The sequence below is a fragment of the Cynocephalus volans genome, chromosome 3 (genome assembly GCF_027409185.1).
Source record: "Cynocephalus volans isolate mCynVol1 chromosome 3, mCynVol1.pri, whole genome shotgun sequence".
Taxonomy (NCBI): Eukaryota; Metazoa; Chordata; class Mammalia; order Dermoptera; family Cynocephalidae; genus Cynocephalus; species Cynocephalus volans.
Window position 1 is genome coordinate 56,807,929 of NC_084462.1, and position 19,319 is coordinate 56,827,247.

The 19,319-nt window shown below is 53.4% G+C and overlaps 1 protein-coding gene across 2 annotated transcripts; it reads right to left on the bottom strand.

Annotated features, from left to right (window-relative positions):
• Positions 1-568: 568 nt before the first annotated feature.
• MAN2A2 (mannosidase alpha class 2A member 2) lies at positions 569-19,107 on the bottom strand. Of its 2 annotated transcripts, none has more exons than XM_063088904.1 (24): positions 18,942-19,107; positions 18,491-18,691; positions 17,511-17,660; positions 16,703-16,960; positions 16,487-16,631; positions 16,195-16,366; positions 15,622-15,749; positions 15,212-15,385; positions 14,591-14,777; positions 12,275-12,452; positions 11,752-11,954; positions 11,357-11,539; positions 11,096-11,210; positions 10,864-10,931; positions 10,565-10,730; positions 9,846-10,082; positions 9,492-9,614; positions 9,067-9,181; positions 8,663-8,796; positions 8,327-8,468; positions 6,391-6,524; positions 4,219-4,413; positions 3,945-4,055; positions 569-3,276 (listed from the first exon to the last, which is right to left on the bottom strand). In XM_063088904.1, the coding sequence occupies exons 3-24, from the start codon at positions 17,640-17,642 to the stop codon at positions 3,124-3,126; spliced, it is 3,453 nt and encodes a 1,150-aa protein (XP_062944974.1). In that variant the 5' UTR covers positions 17,643-17,660; positions 18,491-18,691; positions 18,942-19,107; the 3' UTR covers positions 569-3,123. The 2 variants fall into 2 exon arrangements, with proteins under 2 accessions (XP_062944974.1, XP_062944973.1); XM_063088903.1 differs by having other exon boundaries at positions 11,057-11,210.
• Between the last annotated feature and the right edge of the window lie 212 nt (positions 19,108-19,319).

The window sequence follows — 19,319 nt, forward strand, 5'->3', positions numbered from 1 at the left end:
GCCATATATAGCTTTTCCTTCTTCATGGAAACTGGATGGTTCTAAGTAGATGGATTGCCTGGAGGAATAGGATTCTATTCATTTCCAGTGGTTGAAGTTGCTTCTGTGTCATGTCCTAGATCCAGTTTTTACTGTAACCCTCAGAACTGAGGCTTCAGTGCCAGGGCTACATGGTAAAAGGTTTGCTGCTTGCCTTAAAATAGTAGGCCCATCTCCAAATTATGTTAGCACAAGAATCACTTGGGACCTTGTTAAAAATGCAAGTTCCTTGGTCCCTACTCCCAGAGATTGGTTCAAAGGTTGTGTCCCCTATGCACACAAGCCTTTGTTTCTTGCTCCTATTACACGTCAGTCTCAGGGCAGCTGTGGCTCTGCCCCACATCTGCATTGCAGCATCTGGGCTGAAAAAGCCCATCAGGACAGGCCACAAACCTGTACCTTCAACCAGCAATTCTGGTGATTCTGGAACACACCTTGAGAAATGCTGACTTAAGCCGTTTTAAAAGGCTAGTGTATAGGACTAAACATTATAGTTCCTGTCAAATAACTTCACTGCCAATCTAAGATCTCCAAAGATAATATCCTTTATTCTGCTAATTTCCTAGGGGTTCACAAGTTCTCCCCTATCAGTTGATTACAAATTATATTATACTAGCAAATAACACCTGCTATAACGTAATTGCTTAGCATCCTTTACTAACATAATTATAACTCTTATTTGTGGAGCTCTTATATATACCAGATACTATGCTAAGCACTTCCCATTCATAATCTTATTTCTTCCACTGTGATACAGACAGGATCCCATGTGTTGTGGCCTGATGCTGAAGGCAACAACTCTAAATGACCTGGAAGAACTCAGCCCCGTCACTTGAGTCTTTAGGTAGCTGCTTGGTAGGCCCCAGTGACACTCTCTAAGGACTCCAAAACAAGCTTTTCTCCTAAAGTAGTTGTACTCACTGATTTTTTTTTAATGTGCTGCAAATATTTTCTCCTGTATCTGTCATTTTTGTTTTAACCTTGATGTTTTCCATCATACAGAAACTTTCAATATTTTTTGTGGTAAAATCTGTTTACCTTTTCCCTTATTCTGTTTTTTACGTTTCATGTTATGTTTAGAAAAGACCCTGCCACACCAGAGGTATAAAAAAATACTTTGAGTAACTTTGTAGTGTTATGGTTTGTTTCCCCCCCCACCCCTGGAACTAATTGTTGTGGAAACTGAGGTAGAACTAAAACTCTTACTTTCATAGATAGCTAGTTGTCTCAAAGTGCTATTTATTAAATAACCCATCTTCTCCCCCACTTAAAATACTCTTCTATCAGATACTAAATTTCTGTATATCTGGGTCTGTTTCTGGACTCTCCATCTTGTCCCAGCCATCTGTCTGACCCACTCAGGATCACACTGATGGAATTCATGGAAGCCTGCAACTCCTTTGGGAAATCTGGTAGGACAAGCAAGCGCCTTCCCCTCTCAGCACACCACCCCAACTAACTGTCGCCTTTCAGAACTGTCTTAGTATTCTCACATTTACCCTTCCACATGTACTTTAGAACCTGTAAACTTCCAAAAAGTACCCAATCTCACTGGAATTACATTGGATTTATGGGCTGATTTGGGGAGAACCAAAATCTTTTCAGGAGCATGATGTGTATTGCTGAATCAACTTACAGAATACTCTTAAGAGGTCTCCAGTTGATCCTCTTAGATTTTACAGGCAGGCAGTTTTATTGTCTACAAATAACAACTGTAATTCTTCCTTAGCTCCCTCATCTGCCTTTTTGCACGGGTTAATAGTGCCAGGACCTTGCTAAATAACAGCACGCCCTTGGCTAGTTTCTGACTGTCATGGGAATGCCTGTGGTGTCTGACTGTTTAGAACGCCATTAACTATTGACTTCTGATACAGACCCTTCAGCTAGATCAGAATATTTCTTTCTAGTTGTAACTTACTAAGAGTTTTAATAAGGGATGGGTTTTAAATTTTACTGAATATCTTTTCAGCATCTATAGAAACTATCATAAATTTTTCTCTATTAGCCAAAGTTGAAATGAAAGCCCATAAGCAGCCATACTGCCTCCTAATTTAGTCTACATATCCCTAGTCCCCTGTGCCAGGAACTGAATACTTCTGTAGAAGGATGGACCAAAGGTGAAGCTTCAAGGCCTGACTGCTAGGCATGATGCTGAAAGCCTTCTCAAGTTGCCCAAGCACATGGGGTCTTGGAGGCCTCACTTTCTTTCCAGGGAAAGGAATTTTGCCAGGATCCCCCCCCGCGCCCCCATGATAGGAAGTAGCTTTTGGGAACAGTAGTGTACAGAGTATGGGGACCAAAGAGGAGTCAGGTAGGGTAGAGGACCCCCCACACCCCTGCCACCACCCCACAAATCAACACATAAGCCAAGTGCCCAGTTTGAGGTGGGGTTTTTGGTACCTGAAGTATCCTATAACCTCTGGCCATGACAGTCTCTAGCAAGTCCTTCCTGCCGCCCTGCAGCCCCTAGCCTGAGAGTGCAAGCCAGGTGGCACCTGGAGTGGAGCCATTACAGAAAGTGAGGCCTTTAGCCTCAGGCAAAATAGGGATTCTTTCACTCTTCCACCCCAGCACTAACTCGGGGTCCCCATCCCTGTCCTCCCAGACTCACTCTGATCCTGCTCTTCACAGCAGGACATGTAGTCTGTACATAACCACAGGGTTCCCCTAGAACCAGCTCTTGCCTGCAGTGACCCTGAGGCTAAGCTGTTACCCATTTGGCCTCCCTTACCTCTGCTATCTGCCCTTGCTTTTCCTATATCCCATTTTGGGAAAAGGATGGGTGCTGGAGCCTTGCCCAGCTGGGCAGCCACTTGCAAACGAAAGCAGAGTCTGGTGCTCCCCACTCAACCAAGAGCCTTCTTTCCCTGATCTCACTGGCGTCTGCCCTATCTACCCACCACTGGGCTTGTGGGTATCCCCCGAACACAGAAGCTGCAATAAACAGGAAATGATGGCAGAGCCCAGTCTGTCACAGTTCTGAGAGGCAGATTGGGATGGGGTACCCAGTGTGGCTTGTCCAACCCGATCTTAACGTTAAGAGGCAGTCTCTGGACAAACTTTCTCTTCAGGCCACAAGAAGCCCTAACCCAAGCGGAGGCGAAAGGTGGCAATCTCCATGGGCTCCAAATAGATGTCAGTGCTGTTGGAGGGTGAGGCCAGAGGGTACAGTAATGTCAAGGAGGTTGGCTGCAGGAACCCCACATCCAGGCCATGAAAAACGCTCCCCAGGGCTACCTGTGGAGAGGACAGAAGGCGCAGGGTTGTGCTGGGTGCCGGTGCACTAAATAATATGGCTCTCTGTCTATACAACTTGTTACCCTCTTTAAGAATCTGACAGAAGCTATGGCTTCTCTCAGCAACATGCCTGCATACACATGAGTTTGTGTCCAATCTCAGGGGCTCACTGAGATTTGTACAAAGCCTGTCCACAGATCTCAGGGTGGGAACTGTTTCACTGAGTTGCAAGCTCTTTGAGGACAGAGACCATGTCTTGGTTCACTTCTGAATCACTAGAGCCCAGCAAAGGATCTGGCACATGGGGGCATTTATCAGTGCCAGCTGAAACAATGAATAGAGCTCACAAAGGAAGAGCATGATGGCTTTTGGTTTTTTATTTCTGGTGTTTCCCACTTTGCTTGATAGAAGTCCCCACTCAGGAAACAAGTTCTCAAGCTATATTCTTTGTCTAGAACTTGCTCCTGCCAGGCTTGGGTAGCTTCAAAAACACGGGAACAGCTTCCCCCCTTTTCTCCAGAAAGCCTAGAGTGACACTTTCTTTTCCCATCCTGCTGCCCAACCTCAGTCCAGTCTCACCAAACTCTGGCTCCTGCCATTCCCAGGTACTCCTTCTCCCCGCCCACCTCTCATGGGGGCTCCTCCTCCCACACCTGGGCCCCGCTCACCCTGCCTTGGCTTGTGGTGCAATTGAAGCCCAGGTTCTTGGCCTCAAGGCCACAGTCAAAACCCTTGCGGTGTAGGATGAGTGCGGTCTCTGCTGAGGGTGAGGTATCCTCCTGGATGACAGACAGACAAAGGGCAGTGGAGGGTGCATGGCCCTTCGGGGCTCAGAGAAGCAGCAGGACCTCTGCCCAGTGGCAGCACCGGGACATGGAGGAGAGTGGGTAAGGTAGGGCCAGAGTGTGGTCCCGGAGCTGCTGAGCTGAGTGGGGCACTCACCTCAGCCTGAAGCGTACGCAGGTTGAGCAGGTGGAAGTCACAGGGCAGTGAGGAAGCCAGAGGACGAAATGAACGCAAACCAGGGCCTGGGAGCTGCCTCTTGGCTACAGGCAGGGTGAGCACCGGGGTATTCAGGTACATGGAGGTCAGGTGGCTCAAGAGGGATGGGTAGCTGGTAGAGTGGCCATCTTGGACCTGCAAGATTAGACCAAGGTGGGGGTGAGGGAGAGGAGCCAGGGCGAGGATGAGGTAGGATAAAAGCACACCCAGGTCAGTTCCTCTACAGAGAGCCGGAATTCCTGGTGTGTCTGGACACAAGGGGGTGCTTGGGTACATGCACTGTGCCTCCAACTCTTCAAGTGTGGCCACTTCCCATCCCTCCAACTCAGAAAGGGTGATTCCACTAGGCCATTTCTTCTCCACTTTCTGGTTTTTTGTTTCCATAACACTCATCATGAGCAACAAACTCCCATCAGCAACATCTCCCACTACACAGAGAGGTCCTCAGTGCAGGGAGAATGGAAGACAGACACACGTAGGCTTCACCATGGAGGAAGGGCCTCTGATGGAGAAAGTGCTCCAAGTTCCCCTGTGGTTTCCGGTGTGATACCACATCCACAGTGCCAACCTGACTCTCAGGCCTGGTGGTTCCTGCAGCTCTGCTGACTGAGGACTCCTCTGCAGACGGCTCCCCTGGATGTCACACTTGCAGGCCTAAGCAGAACTCTCCTCCAAAGCTGCTGCTTCCCTGTGTTCTGGATTTGTCCCTAGCTCCACCCTCCTTCCAACTGCACAGAATCCCTCCCTTTCTTGTTCCATCCCACCTCTGCAGTGTCCTCACATCCACCCCCAACTTCCATCCATGGCTTCGTTCAAGCCATTGACACGTCCTGCTTAACCACCCTTCTAACTCACTTCTGCGGCTAGCCTCCTTTCCCACAGACCCACCCTGCTCCCTGCTTTCAGAATGACAGGCTGAGGGCAGAGTTCCTGCAGTGTCCCCCTCCTGCTCAAATCCTTCACTCGCCTCCTAGATAAAGTCTAGATGCTTTAGCCTGGCATCCAAGGCCCTCTGCAGTCTGCTCCGACCTCCCCCCACTGTTTTCTAGCCCAGCACTGGCCAACAGAGCTTTCTGCCATAATGGAAATACGCTATATCCACACTGTCTGATGCAGCAGCCACTGGCCACTTCTGACCACTGAGTACCTGAAATGTGGCCAGTATGAATAAAAAATTGAATTTATCTTATTTAGCTTTTATTAACTTAAATAGCCACATGTGGCTAGTGGCTACCATACCAGACAGCACAGCTCTAGTCTGAATGAACTCACTGCTATTTCCCCCTCATGCTGTCTTTCCTGCCTCCCTCCCACCCTGTGCCCTGGTTCATGTGTTTAAATCATACCCCCATTCACCAAAGCTGAGCTTAAATGACACCTCCTCCAGGAAGGTGTCCTGGATCTCCTTAGCCCACCATGGTATTTTGCTCCTTGTGACCAGTGGGACATATCTATCTTCTACCTTGTATTGTTACACACATAGCTTCTCCCCCACCCCCACTCACGAGTAAATCCCTAGTAGAGCCAGCATTGTATGTGTTTATGCCCCTCTCAGTCCTTACAGCATAGAAGGTTCTCAGTGTGTATTTGATGAATGAGTGACTGAGCAGACACAGGAACTAGTGGCAGGCTCTGTCATTGCCAGCTCCGACTGCAGTTACAGCTTGCTCATGCTAGTTCACCACTCCCACCGCTGACCCTTACTTCTAGGTTACTTCTCCTGCTGCTGGGAAAGATCAAGCCCCTAAACAAGGCTTCCAGTTTGGAGAAAAAGCCAGGCTGGTGGGGGCAAACAAAGCCATCAGACGAACAGGCTGGGTAAAGGGTGAGAAAACACTGGGGCCAGGGGAGGGCAGAGGAGGGCAGCAGAGAGGAAGATGGGAGGTGAGCATCGGGGGCACAGGTGACAGGGTGCTGCTGGGAGAAGGGGTGCGAGGCTGCACAAGATGGATCAGCAACACACAGACTGCCACCCCCACCCCAGGAACAGAGGCCTACTCTCTCTCCCTTGCCCACCTCCAGCTACGCTCCTTGAGCCTTAGGCTGGATCTCCCAGGGCCACCCCAGAGACTAGCTTGACCTGGCTCCCTGGGCAGCTGGCCCAGACTTTACCTCACTGCCCAGGGTTCGCCGTTCTAACAGGAGGCGGAAGCGGTTGCAGGTTCTCTTGTTGTCCTTGAGGCCTTGGCCTAGGCCCCGGTTGTCATCCTGCATTAGCCGCCGGTCCAAGATCACCTCCAGCTGACCTGGGGAAGTAAACTGTGAGCCCCTGGCCTGCCACCCCGTTCCCGAGCAGGTACTGACATTTGGCAGAAGAATCCCAACCACGGGCCCTGAGGGAAAAGCCCAGTGAGAGAGACAAGAAGCTGAGTCACGCAGGAGAGAAAGACGTCATGGAACGCTAGGGCTGGCCAGGAGCTCAGGGGAGGGCTGGTCCCGTGCTCTCCACAGATGAGGAAACAAGAGGCCCAGGAAGGGGCAGGATGACCCCAGCAGTAACCACCCATGCTCTGTGTCTGACTTAGGAGTGGCAACTGGCCCATGGGCCCAGACAGGACTGGCTACATAAAACCAAACAAACAAGCAAACAAATAACTGAAACCAACAGCCATCTGTAGTGTCACTGCAGATTCCCAAATCTGGGGAAGGTTTTCTCAGGTTGGGCAGATTTTGGTGTGACTAAAACACTTGCTCTCCTGCCTTTGTTCTACGCAGGGTGTCCAGGGAGCCCCAGCAGGCCAGACTCCAGCTCTGACCGCCTCATCTGTCAGATGCGGGGCTGTGGACAGGAAAGCCAGATGGCAAATCAGGCAGAGTCTCAAATTAGGTGTCATCTGGGGCTGTCCTGGGGAAGAGAGGGCGGATGACCACCTTTGCTTTCTTTTATAGAATACACTTGGGGAAGGGGCTCACTGCAATGCTGACATGTCGGAATGAGTTTCTCCCAGCACCTGATTTTTCACAGGATCTCGAGGGAGCCCACACCAACTTCTTCCACACGGCTTCTCCCACCATCCTCCCCTCTTCACCTCCCCAGCCCTTACCCTGACTTCTGTAGTTCTCAGTCTTGTTACTCTGAGCAATCACAGAAAGATATTCCTAAACCCTGAAATGGATCCCTTGTATGGAAAACAACCATTTCTGTTCTTTTTTTTTGGACAGCTGGCCGGTACAGGGATCCGAACCCTTGACCTTGTTGTCATCAACACTGTGCTCTAACAAACTCAGCTATCTGGCCAGCCTAGAAAACAATAATTTCTAACACACCATATCCCAGAGGAGCAGAGGAAAATAATCAGGAACCCTGGGCTGCAGTGAGGACTCAGTAGGCAGATGGACCCCTAGGCTGCTGCTGGCAGAGAGGCAGCACAGCCACACTCCTCCCTGCAGGGAGTCAGGCTGCCACCCTCGCCCCAGCCACACGCATGTCCTTGACCCCCCACACTGGGCTCAGCCCTTCCCAGAGGCTCTGTCCCACAGATGGAAGACCTCAAGGGCTCAGAGGCCACCAAGTTCTAACTGTTCATTTTGCCCTGAGGATATGAGAGCCACCTGGAGCTTGACCAGCTGGCCAGGTCTGATGCCAAACCAGTACTCCTCATGCCCTTATTTTGACTGTTAAGAATGTCATCTTCTCTTTTAATGACCATTAGTAAGAAAACAATATTTATTTTTTTCCTTTCCTAAATATTTAATTATAACACTGAGTGTGCCTTTCAAACTGTCCCTACTCTCATCCCTGGCCAGAAGAAGGGGGTTGCACACCTCAGTTGAGAATCAACATTCAGTGCCTTGATGCTCCTTGAGGGGACCCAATAGGACACCCCCTCCCACCCCCCAGCTGCCTCCACGGCAGAGGGTGACAGCAGTACCTGCCTTCCTCCTATGCCTGGGTGTGACTGACAGGAGCTGTGAATGGTCCACTCCTTCTCCAAGACGGGCAAGAGGCGAGGGAGGCCAATGGGGTAGAGAAAGCTTAAGGGTAGGGCTGGGCTGCTGCTTCTTGGATCGTACCCTACCCTCTGCAGAGCTCCTGTTCCCCACTCACCATCTCCGAGGCTGGAGACGCCCAGGGCCTGGGCAGTGTGCAGTGTGAGGCGCTTCTGGGCATCCTGGATGTAGGCCATGACTGGCATGGGGTAGAAGTTGGCCTGCAGGGGCAGTTTCTTAAGATACCGCCGGGGCTGCACCTGTGGGGACAAGGCCAGCAGATCGAGCACACCTGGGCACCACCTGGCCCCCAGTCTGAAAAGTCCCTGGTCACTCTTGCCTCTGATTCCTCTCTCCATCAGGGCAGACCTCTCCCCAGTGCCTGTGACGGAGGCAAGGGCACAGTCCAAGTTCTGCTCCACGAGATCTCCAGGGCCCCGGCCCCAGGAATCACCTGAAAGCCATTGAGGTCTGTGAAGAAGGTGCCCTGGCTGTCAATGTCTGTGTGGATGCGCAGGGCCAGCTCCTTGTTGACATAGTCCCGAATGTCCACCAGGGATGACACGTCCAGAGACAGCCCCTCCACCCCTGGGCACAGGGACAAAGTGGGGAGCATCAAGAGGTGTGAGATGAGCCGCAGCCTGAGAGACTGGGCCAGGAGGAGTAAGAGCTGAGTTGGGGAGAGGCTGTGCCCAACCTCCCAGGCAATTCCCAGGGTATTTTCAGATGACCTTTTCTCCAAGAGAATTAAACAACCCCGTCTCAAGTGATACATTTGTTGGGGATAGATGTATAATCAGAGAAGGGGCAGGAGGGAAAGCATGTCACAGCCATGGAGGCCACACCTCATCTGCTCACCTGGCAGATTATACAGCCGGGTCACCTGGTGAACATGCTCGTAGTACGCAACCACCTCTGAGAAGAAAGGGCCTTCAGTGACACGCAGCACAGGGGGCTCCTTGGCAACATAGGGCTGGTGAAAGAGCAAATGGCCGCTGAACCCACAGCACAGAGAGCGAAGCAGGAAGGTGCCAGCTCAGGTATGGGCAAGAGAAGTACTTGTTCCCAGCAGGCTTCTGAACTGATACCCTTGGGCTGAGCTGGACACAAGCCCCCAGCTGGAGTTGCCCAGCCCAGCCTACCTCCTAGAGGCAGTAAAGGCAAGGCTGTCGAGCAGGCAGCAATGGCCTCGAGCAAGGCACATGCCCCTCCTCAGCCCTCCCTGTCAACAAGGCCTCCCAGGACCGGCCAGGTTTTTTGAGGTGTCTTGAGGGCATCGTTACCTGGGCCTCGCCATCAGGCAGGAAGAGGTAGGCTCCACTCTTGTCTTTGGACGTACGGGTGCCGTAGACGAGAAACTCCATGTCCACCCGCTGCTCCTGCTCCTCATCCACCCTTCGGATGCTCTGCCAAAAAACACAGCCCTGACCCCTGGCCCCACACCAGCATGTCAGGCCTGCCCCCTGGGAGGGCACGGACTAACTTCCCCAGGAGCTAAACCCAGCTTCCCCCTGCCATCAGCTCAGAGCCAGGATGGCCCACACCCAGGTCCACCGTCAGTCGGGAGGCAGCTATGCACGCCACTAACATGCATGCCCTCCAGTCCCTGACCCTTCCCGCCACCCCTAGCCCTTTACCTTGAGGAGCCCAGTAAGGCCTGAGAACCAGGCCTGTATGTAGCGGTTGCTGACGGTGAAGTCGCTGGCACCAGAGTCAATGACACGGAGAGGGAAAGCTTCGTGCCTGCTGACGGCCAGTTGGCGGCCGTGCAGGTAGACGCGCACGGAGGAGGGCAGCGTGCGGTGCCCATCCAGGCCCAGCTGCAGCTGCAGCAGGCCCAGGCCCAGGGCCGGCAGGCGGACAGGCACAGACACCTGCAGGCACAGGAGGGGTAAGGAACCCCAGGCCACAACACAGTCATCAGTCCCAGATGCAGGCCTGGGATTCCGGTCCCAGGGCATTTGAGTACTAACAGGGAGCCTGAGCAAGTCCCTCCTCTGAAAGTGGAGGCATATAATGTGCCCCTTCTTCTCCGTCAGATGTTATGGGTCTCAAATGATACTTGAAAAACTATGAAGTGGTAACCACACATTAAGCTTTCAATAAGTATTTGTTGAATGAATGAATGATGGGACATTATAACTGTTACTTTTACTATTATTATTACCATATCAACCTTCACCTTCTTTTCAAGGACAGACTCAAATCCCAAGAGAGAATTTCCACCAGGCAACCCCTCTCCCCAAGACACCTGTCCCCAACCTGAGGAGTAAGCAGGGCGACAAGCAGGTGGCTGGGTAGAGTGCAGCCCTGGGGAGAGGACAATGATGGGCAGAGGGCCATGCTCCCCGCTCACCTGGTAGACATCAGGGACCATGTTGGTGGCAGAGCTCCAGTGTGTGCTGATCTGCACAGCCACCGGCTGACCCTCCTCTGAAAGGACACGCACCCGGGGTGAGTTGACCAGCAGAGACACCATGCTTAGCCGTTCCTGTTCCAGAGGGTTGAACAGCACCACAAACCTGTAGGTAGAAGGTGGGCTGACCCAGGAGGCTGCTGCAGTGGAAGCAGGAACAGCAGTCAGCGCAAGAGCCCTGTGGTGGTTCAGCAAGTGTGGGGTGGGAGCCTCTCTGCACCTGGCCAGGTCTGGCTCACCTGGGTGAGGAATCCAGCTGGATCACTGTGCGCTCTGGCAGGGCATCGTGACTTACGCGGGTGTCATCCTGGAATTAAGTGGGTAGGAAGGGAAGAACCATTATGGGGTACAGAACTCTCACCCCAGGATGGGGAAGGAAAAAGAGGAGAAACACCCTCACAAAGCAGCTCTTGGGGTGGGACCTGCACACACCTGTGGGTCCCACCAAGCAGATCCAGGAGTGGGGCTCACCATTTCGAGGAAGGGTGCCTCAGGGTCAAAGTGGTAGGTCTCCTTGTCCCCCAGCACCACATAGTGAGCTGCATTAATGATGACTTGCTTCAGGTTGACAAGGGAGCGCAGAAGCCTGTGGGTGGAGCAGGAGAGGGAACAGGGAGAAGATGACATAGGGAGCCCTTGGTGGACCTGCCCACTGACTACCCAGCACAGCCTTCCTTTGGAACAGTAGCAGGGGTGCTTTGGAGCTGACCGGAGAGAGACAAAGGCTCCCACCTGACCCCGTAGTCCACCACCACTGCCTCCTTGGCAGTGCCGGTGATGGCGTCGTGGTGCTGGAAGAGCCCCAGTGTGCGCCGAGCTTCTGTCAGAAGGGCGAAGTCAGAGAGTGGGTACTGGCCGGCCAGTCCAGAGTGGCGAGCGTGGGCTGCAGCCAGGCTATACAGAATCTCCGCCCCCCTGCCCAGAGAGAGAAGTCAGCCGGCTGCCCAGGTGGACACTCCCCAGGGTCCCACCCACACTCCACAAGCCCAAGTCCTCTTCCTTCCCCCACTTCTCTACCTGCCTTGGCCTCCGTGCCCGTCTCTTCCCTTCTGAGCCAATCCAGCCCCTCTTCAAACCCCAAAGGCTGACTCTACTCCCTCCAGCCTGGAAGGGGAGCCAGATCTCACCGCAGGTGGGCTTCCAGGACTCGGTCTAAGCTCTTGTAGAAAGGCCGGGAAGTATAATAGCCTGTCCAGTAATGGTCCTCCCGGTCCGCATAGGAGAAGAAATCCCCACTCAGCACAGGAAACCCTGGAGGCTGGGCGCCTGGTTCCACTCCTGTCCTCTTGTACAGAGCATCAAAATAGTCAGAGAGGGTGCCAAACTGGGCCTGTGGGAACCCCAAAAACCCGTTCCCATCAGTTCCAGAGCCTCCTGGAAATTGTGACCATCAATGCTGCAGCTGGGGGTAGGGGCAGAACCCTGCCTCAGTTATTGTACATTCTACCCTCCTGGACCTAACACAAGGCTGAAGGGCCTGCAAGTGAATTCTGACATAAAAGGGGAACCCTACCCAAGAGTTGGGGACGAATTCGGCATGGGAGCTGGTAACCAGGAGCTCAGATCCCACAGGAGGGGCAGGCTGCAGCACCATGGAGGCCCCCCAGCACGAGACCGCAGACCCCTCCCCGGCTAAACACCCCAGCACACCTGCACGTGGAGGTCAGGCCTGCTGCTGAAGTAGTCAAAGAGCCGCTGGTAGTTAAAGAACTGGGCATCCCACTCCTGGGGCTTGTCATATCGGAAGTCATCACCGAGCGGCACCAAGAGGACATTGCTTCTGAACAGCCGGGACTTCTTCCGGTACTGGTCCAGGAGCAGGGCTGCCCTGGGGCAGGAAAGGACATGGGCCCAACATGAAGCCTCAGTGTTAAAAGATGGCTAAGCAGAGCCACCCCTCTGTGACACCTCACCAAGAGTCCTTTGGCCTGTGGGTGGACACCTCCTGGGACAGGAAACCCAGTCCCCGAGAAACCCAGTGTTCTGATAACCAGGAAGTTCTTCCTTATGCCAGGTTGCGATTGATAGCTTCGGTTCCCTGACCCCACTCCTGTACTCTGACATTATACAGAATAAATCATACATTTACAGCCCTGCTTCCCCAAGATCATCCTTCAGATATACCAAAGATTTGCTCACATTCTCTGTGCTTTCTCTCTCCTTCTATTTGGTCTAAACGTAACCTATTTGTTTCTAAATATAATAGTTTAGAATCTGCTCATTTGCAGTTCTCTGGCCAGTGTCCCTCAGAGTCAGGGCCCAGCCCTGGAAATAGGAGTCCAGGGTGGGCCAACCGACAAAGGGAGACAGGATCACAGCCCTTGGCAAGAGTGGCGTGAGTTTATGCAGGTGTGTGCAGCAGCTCCCAGTCACTCCACGGTGCACTTGTCAGTGAGCATGCTTGCCACCTATGTGGCTCTGTAAGGTCTTTTCTCTTCATCCTGAACTTGCATATTCTGTTTCCTGAAGCTAAGGGTGGAACCCTATACTTCTAATAAATCTTATCTGGTTAGATTTGATCCACATCCCAACCTGTTGAGATCTTTTGAGATCCTGGTTCTGACACCCTGGCTTCATTTTGCTCATTGGTTAGCAACGCAGCATGGCACTGGGAATGATGAGCCTGAACCCTGAAGCCAGATTATGCCAACACCAGCTCCATATATACTAGCTGAGTGACATCTGGCAAATGACTTAACCTCTCTGGGCCTTAGTTTCTAGTAAAAGGAGGATACCTTAGCACATACCCTAATGTTATGAGAATTAAAATGAATTGGATGAATTAGTATTTGTTAAGCACTGAGAATAGTGCCTGACATGGCAGGAACTATATATAACATCTGTTATTTTCTTTTTCATCCACATTGGTAAAATCAACAGAAAAATAGAGCCCTGTGGCACATCATTAGAAGTCCCTTCCTGTTTTATCTTTTTAGCATAAAAATATATTTAATATGTTTTATGTGATACAGTAGCCTTCATAAGGAAATAAAGACCCACTCCTTCTTGTTTTTAGACTAACCTGTTAATTGGCATGTTTTGGGTATCACAGTTCAAATAGCCACTAATCTACTTAACTGTGTTGGTCCAGCCTGTACTTTTCTATTTTGCTCTCAAGACGTCTCCTCAAACACCACTTTTTCCTAATTTATCAGTCTAGTAAGCCTTTCAAAGAAGAAAATGAAGCTGTTCTCTGTAAACCTAGGCTAGCATCACTGATCGCAGCTACTGCTTTAAGAAAAATCATGCCTTCACAGCCCTAGATTCTTGCCTAGAATCAGCATCTAGATTTCTGAAAACAAAAGACCACTTTCTTTCCCTTTTGGTCACATGTTCCACCTCCCAGAGATCATGGAAATCAGACCACTGCAACATGAAAACCAGTTCAACCTGTTACATTCTTAAGATTCTGTCTAAATCACTGTTTAGGTCTCTCTTAACCAGCACTTCCCCAGGGGACTGATTTCAGCAAGAGTGACATCTCTAGGGATCCCTAAGATTCTCTCAAAGGGAACAAGTCTGTTTTCTTAGAGGCTGGAGAAATGTGGATCTGACGGGGAGTCCAGGTTCTCTGGAAATTGAGGAGGGTAGTTGACTTACAGCCAAGTGAGAAAACCTGAGTTAAACGAAGGCACATTAGCCCCAAGTCTGTAAGGAACTATACCTAATTTGAGAACCATTCACCTCTGAGTCCGTCAACTGGCTGTGGCCGTTTGTAGGATACTGGAAAACACACTCATTTGGGAAAATAAAAGCATTCTGGGGAAGGTGGTTCCGAATACCATTCCAGTTTTTCAGGGAGACTTGGTAGGAGCTACCACTGCAGCTGCTGCAGGCCCGAACTCACCACCTGAGCCACCCTGCACTTTCTGGACGTGGCTGGCACCGTGCAGCCTCCACGTGGCAGGGCCCAGACCAGAGGCCAGTTGTCCTGACCACATCCAGCCCAGGGCTGGAGGCAGATACCTCTCTGCTACGTTGGCCTCTGTGATGGCCCGTGGTGGCACCTTCCAAGGGCAGTTGATGCGCCCACCGGGCAGGCGTTTGAAATCAAACTGGCAGCAGATCTTGGGGTCCGGGCCACAGGTATGGGGGACATCATAGCTGTAGAAGGGCATCATGTGGCAGAAGATGTCTGTGCTGGAGTCTGAGTCTGGAGAAGATACACCACGTGGTCGGCTACCAGCAGGCAGCCTCTGGAGCTGGTCACAGGAACATTAGGAGGGCAAGGCTCTGCTCAGGTGAAAGGCAGTCCTGATGGACAGAGAGGCTCTAACTGGACTTAAGGCTGTAGAGGACGTGCAGGCCAGGAGGCAGGGTGGTGGGGGGTGGGCTCCAGAGTCCACAGCTCCTTCAGGGAAGGTGCACGCAGGGCACGCTCAAGCCCTCAGGATGGACAGCAAACCCCACAGAGGCCAGAAGTCAATGCACTCCTCCCCTACCCTGAAGGACTGAGTACTTCTGGTGGTCTGCACCAGGGCCTATAGGCCTGCTCTGAGGGACAGTGGGAGTCTTATTTCTGATGTCCTTGCTCTTCCCCAGTGAAGACTACGCTGCTGGGACCCCCTCTACCCTACCAGGCCTTACCCCATGTCTGCCTCCACATGAACTCCAGGCTGTGGGTGGCAGCAAAGTGCTTCTTGATGGCATAGTGCACCCTCTGAATCAGCATGCTGGTCAGGTTGGCACGGCGCAGCAGGTAAGGCATGGTGGAGCTGTGTCCAAAGGGGTCCACCGCCCAGCCAGAGCGCGGAGTTGCACCTGGGCAGGGCATGGAAGCCAGAGGCCCTGAGCAACTCAGGCCTTGGCCTCCCAGGTGTTGGGCCCCAGCTCCTACCTTGGCAGGCAGTGGACAGATGCCATCATACCAGGCCCACACTGGTGGGATTAGCTTAGAAAGGAACCACACCCACCAATACCTGTGCCTCATAGCACCCTACCATAGCACTCCAGGCCCAGCTATGGGGGCAGACCCCCAACTCCTGGGCTAAACTTACCAAGGTTTCTCTCTAGCCACTGGTGTCCCTCGATGAGCTGGTCAATCAATGCAAAGTAGTGGGAGTTGGCCTCATCTGGCATTACCCAGCCTCCTGTCGCAATCTCCAGCTGCCCGTTACCCACCAGCCTGTGGTTGAGGACTCACACTCAGCATGGAGTGGGGACTCCTTGCTCAGTTCTGCCAACCAGATGATGCCAGGGCCTGTGTGCACTGGCCACACTGAACCAGTTCTCCAAACCAAGGTGAACCAAGAGAACATTCACCCTCCTTTCCCTCCAGCTAACCTCCATGCTGGCCTGGCCCTTCTTATCTCAGGCCCTCCATCTGTGATTCCAGGAGGAAGGCCCAGGCTTTCTCTTCACTCACGCTCATTAACCTTCCCTTTCTCCTAACACCCTCACACCGGTTCTAGCCTTCTCATTCTCAGCCACTCTACCATCACTCCTCATCTCTGCCATGATTTCCTGGGCCTCTCCCTGCTACCATGGCACCCACAGCTTAAGGCGAGACCTGCGCACCGAGCCTAGGGCTCAGATGGTGGCCCTCCCACACCTCCCTGATTGGCACTGGCCTTCGGACTGCCGCTCTCTTTTGGGCATTGATGTTGTCCCACCACTTGGCAAAGAAAGAGACTTCTGCCCAGAGGAAGCGCCGCCGGGGGTCCTCCTGCAGCTTGGACACCATGCTGTTGAGGATGTGTTGGGTCTGCTCTGTGTAGTACTTGTCAAAGGTCTTGATCCAGCCTGGGGAGCCAACATAGGGTCCCCTGAGGATGCCCTCATCTTCTTCAACTGTCCCTCCCTTATGTTTGCCATCAGAAAACTAACTCCACATCCCAGCTCCCAGGGCTGCCGGGCCCTCACCTGGGTCGTTGTGAGAGTGAGGCACCACAAACACCTGCAGGTCCTCAGCATCCCAGTCGTGTGGGCTGTAGGAGATGTCGAAGCCTTGCCTCCACACACCGCCATCCACATTGTCAAACGGCAATTCCTCTGATACAGTTAGCATCTGCCAGGCAGGAAAGCAGCTCAGTGGCCCATCCATGGCCACCACAGGTCCCTGCCAGTTCTGACTCTTACCTGCAGCTCTGGCTTTTGGCCCTGGCCCCCCAAAGCAAACTGGCAGTCCTGAGGGGAGATGGAAAAGAAGCTGGGCCGGGGCTCCGGTGGCACCACCCAGGAGCCGTTGACCGTGTAGTAGGGCAGCAGGGCAGGCGGGCCCTCTGCATTGGCTGTCAGCTCCAGCACAGAGTCCTTGATGTGACTGATAATCTCATGGTTCTCCTCCAACAGCTGTTCCAGCTGCTCAATGCGGTTCTGCAGCACAGAAATTTGGCTCTGCCAAAAAAACAGAAAGGAATCACCCACAGCTCCTTATGCCACAGGGAGGGTCTCTACTTGGGAGCCACCACCTGAAGCCTGACTATAATCCTCCCTTCCTCAGCTGAGGCCAGACCATAAGCCTCAGGGGACAAATGGCTCTGATCAGATAAGAGATATGCACATCACTGCTGAGGACTGCAATCCACTCCGGGTGGGTGTACCATCACTCTCTAGCTCACAGATAGCAAAGATTTCTCCTCATGTGCCTATTCTCAACAATTGGAGTTTCCTGTCTGGAGCACTGGGAAGGACTATGCTGGGGTTTAGTGGGAAAGAATGCTGCAATCAATTAGCAATGTCTGCCAAGAATTCAGGAGGACAGAATGGCAACACACACTGCCAGCTTTTCTTCCTACTTTTTGTCACCACTGTTTTTTAGCTTTGGGTTTCTAGAAAACCTGTGTGTTGAGAAGGAATATTCCTGTCCTGGGCTGGCATGACTCTCCAGCTAAGGCAAAACCTGAGCCCAGATGACTTGAGAGATTGGCAACCAGGTGTGACTCACCCGGGGGAAGTTCCCACCATTCTGGTGTCGGGTGGGATCATGCTGCACTCGGTCCAGCATGAGGTAGAGCGAGAAGACTGCCACACAGAAGATAGCAGCCCCACACACTGTCACCTGCTTTTTCAGCTTCATACTGGCCTCCAAATGCACCTGGCAGAAGGGACACCATATAAGCTTCCTTTGGTGGTCTTTCCACCAAATGCCCCAGTGAGTTCCCAAGGGCCATTCCCAAGGAACACCTATTTGCCTGACTCCAATAAAAAGCAAGCTTCTAAGTCCAAATCCCAAAACTAGCTGTGGATCCTGACTCAACTTTGATTTTAGTGTCTTGGTTGAGACTCAGAAAGTACAAGTAAGTAGCACAATCTGGGGCTGGTCCTGCCTGGTCCTGGCAGCAGTTTTGCCCCTAGATGATGCTCTCCCCTGCTGACGCTGGTCCAGGGTAACAGAGTCCCAGCTCTGACTCTAGAGTTCACCACACAACTGATTACAACCAGTTTCCCATTGGGCCTGCTTACAAGAGACACATCTCCAGGCCCCTTGGCCATGTACTTCTAGTTTCAGATGATTAAACTGGTCTCTATCTTGTTTTACTTAAAGGTATAGCCAAGGGCCAGTTAGGTCACTTGGTAGAGGTTGAGCATGGTGCTGATAACACCAAGGTCGGTTTGGATCCCCATACCAATCAGCCGCCAAAAAATAAAATAAAGGTACAGCCAGAGCCCAAAGAGACTGACACCAGGAACAGTGTTTGGCACAGATCCGCTAAGAAACACAATGGATTTCTTTTTAAAGAAGACGTTTATGTTTCTAATGTGTGCTCCCTGTTAGTACCGATTCCTGCAGTGGGAAACTTTCAGCAGCGGCTTATAGAGCACTTACGGGACCCCTGGGAAGCCAACAGTGATGCTGAAGGTCCCCTGGGTAGAAAGAGGTTGGGCACAGCTGCTCAGTTGTGGGGCCCGCGGGCCCCCACTTGCCTGCTGGGAGGAGGAAGGACGCTAGCGGCTGAGCCGAGCGGGGGCGGGACCACACTCCGGAGTCCGTTCTGCGGGCCCTGAGGCTAAGGAGCTCTGTCGCCTCTGCGTTTTGCCCTACTTAGCGCGATGTGATTCCGTGCAGGAGCCTTCGGGCAATATTTTTAGCCCTCGGAGCCCGGGTCCAGACCAAGGTGGGTGGAGCTGGAGAGAGAGAGTGGGGTCACAGGAGGGCAGGCACCTGCCACCAGGTCTCCGGCCGCCCGCCCGCCCGCCGGCCCAGGCCCCTTCCGGCTCTCCCTGGCTCTTGCGGGCCCCGGCCACCCCAACGACAGCGGCCCGGCCCGAGTCCGGGCTTCGGGCCCCCTCCGACTCCGCGGCGCAGCTCGGGCTCCTGCCGCCCAAGCCCGGCCGCGGCAGCCGGAGCCCTCCCCCGCGCCTGCCGACCCGTTACCGTCTGCTGCCGGCCTCCGCGCCGCTCCGAGCCCCCGCCGGCCGAGCGACCGCCCCTCCTCACATCCCCGGGGGCGGCGGCCCGCGCGCAGGCAGCGACGCAGGCGAAGGCGGCCGCCCGGCCACCCGTAGCCCCGGTTCCGCGCGCCGCAGCCTCGCTCCCGCCAGGGCCAAGGCCGCCGGCGCGCTCCGCTGCTCCCGCCCCGCGCGCGGCCGCCGGGCCGAACAGCGTGCGGGGCGGGGACACCCGCGCCGCCCGGCCCCGCCTGCCGGCCCGCCCCGACCCCAACAGCCGCTTGCGTGCGTCCCGCTGAGCCGGCCGCTCGGCCCGCCGCAGGCTGGTGGGCCCCGCTGCCTGCGCCGCCCCCGCCGTCCCCTC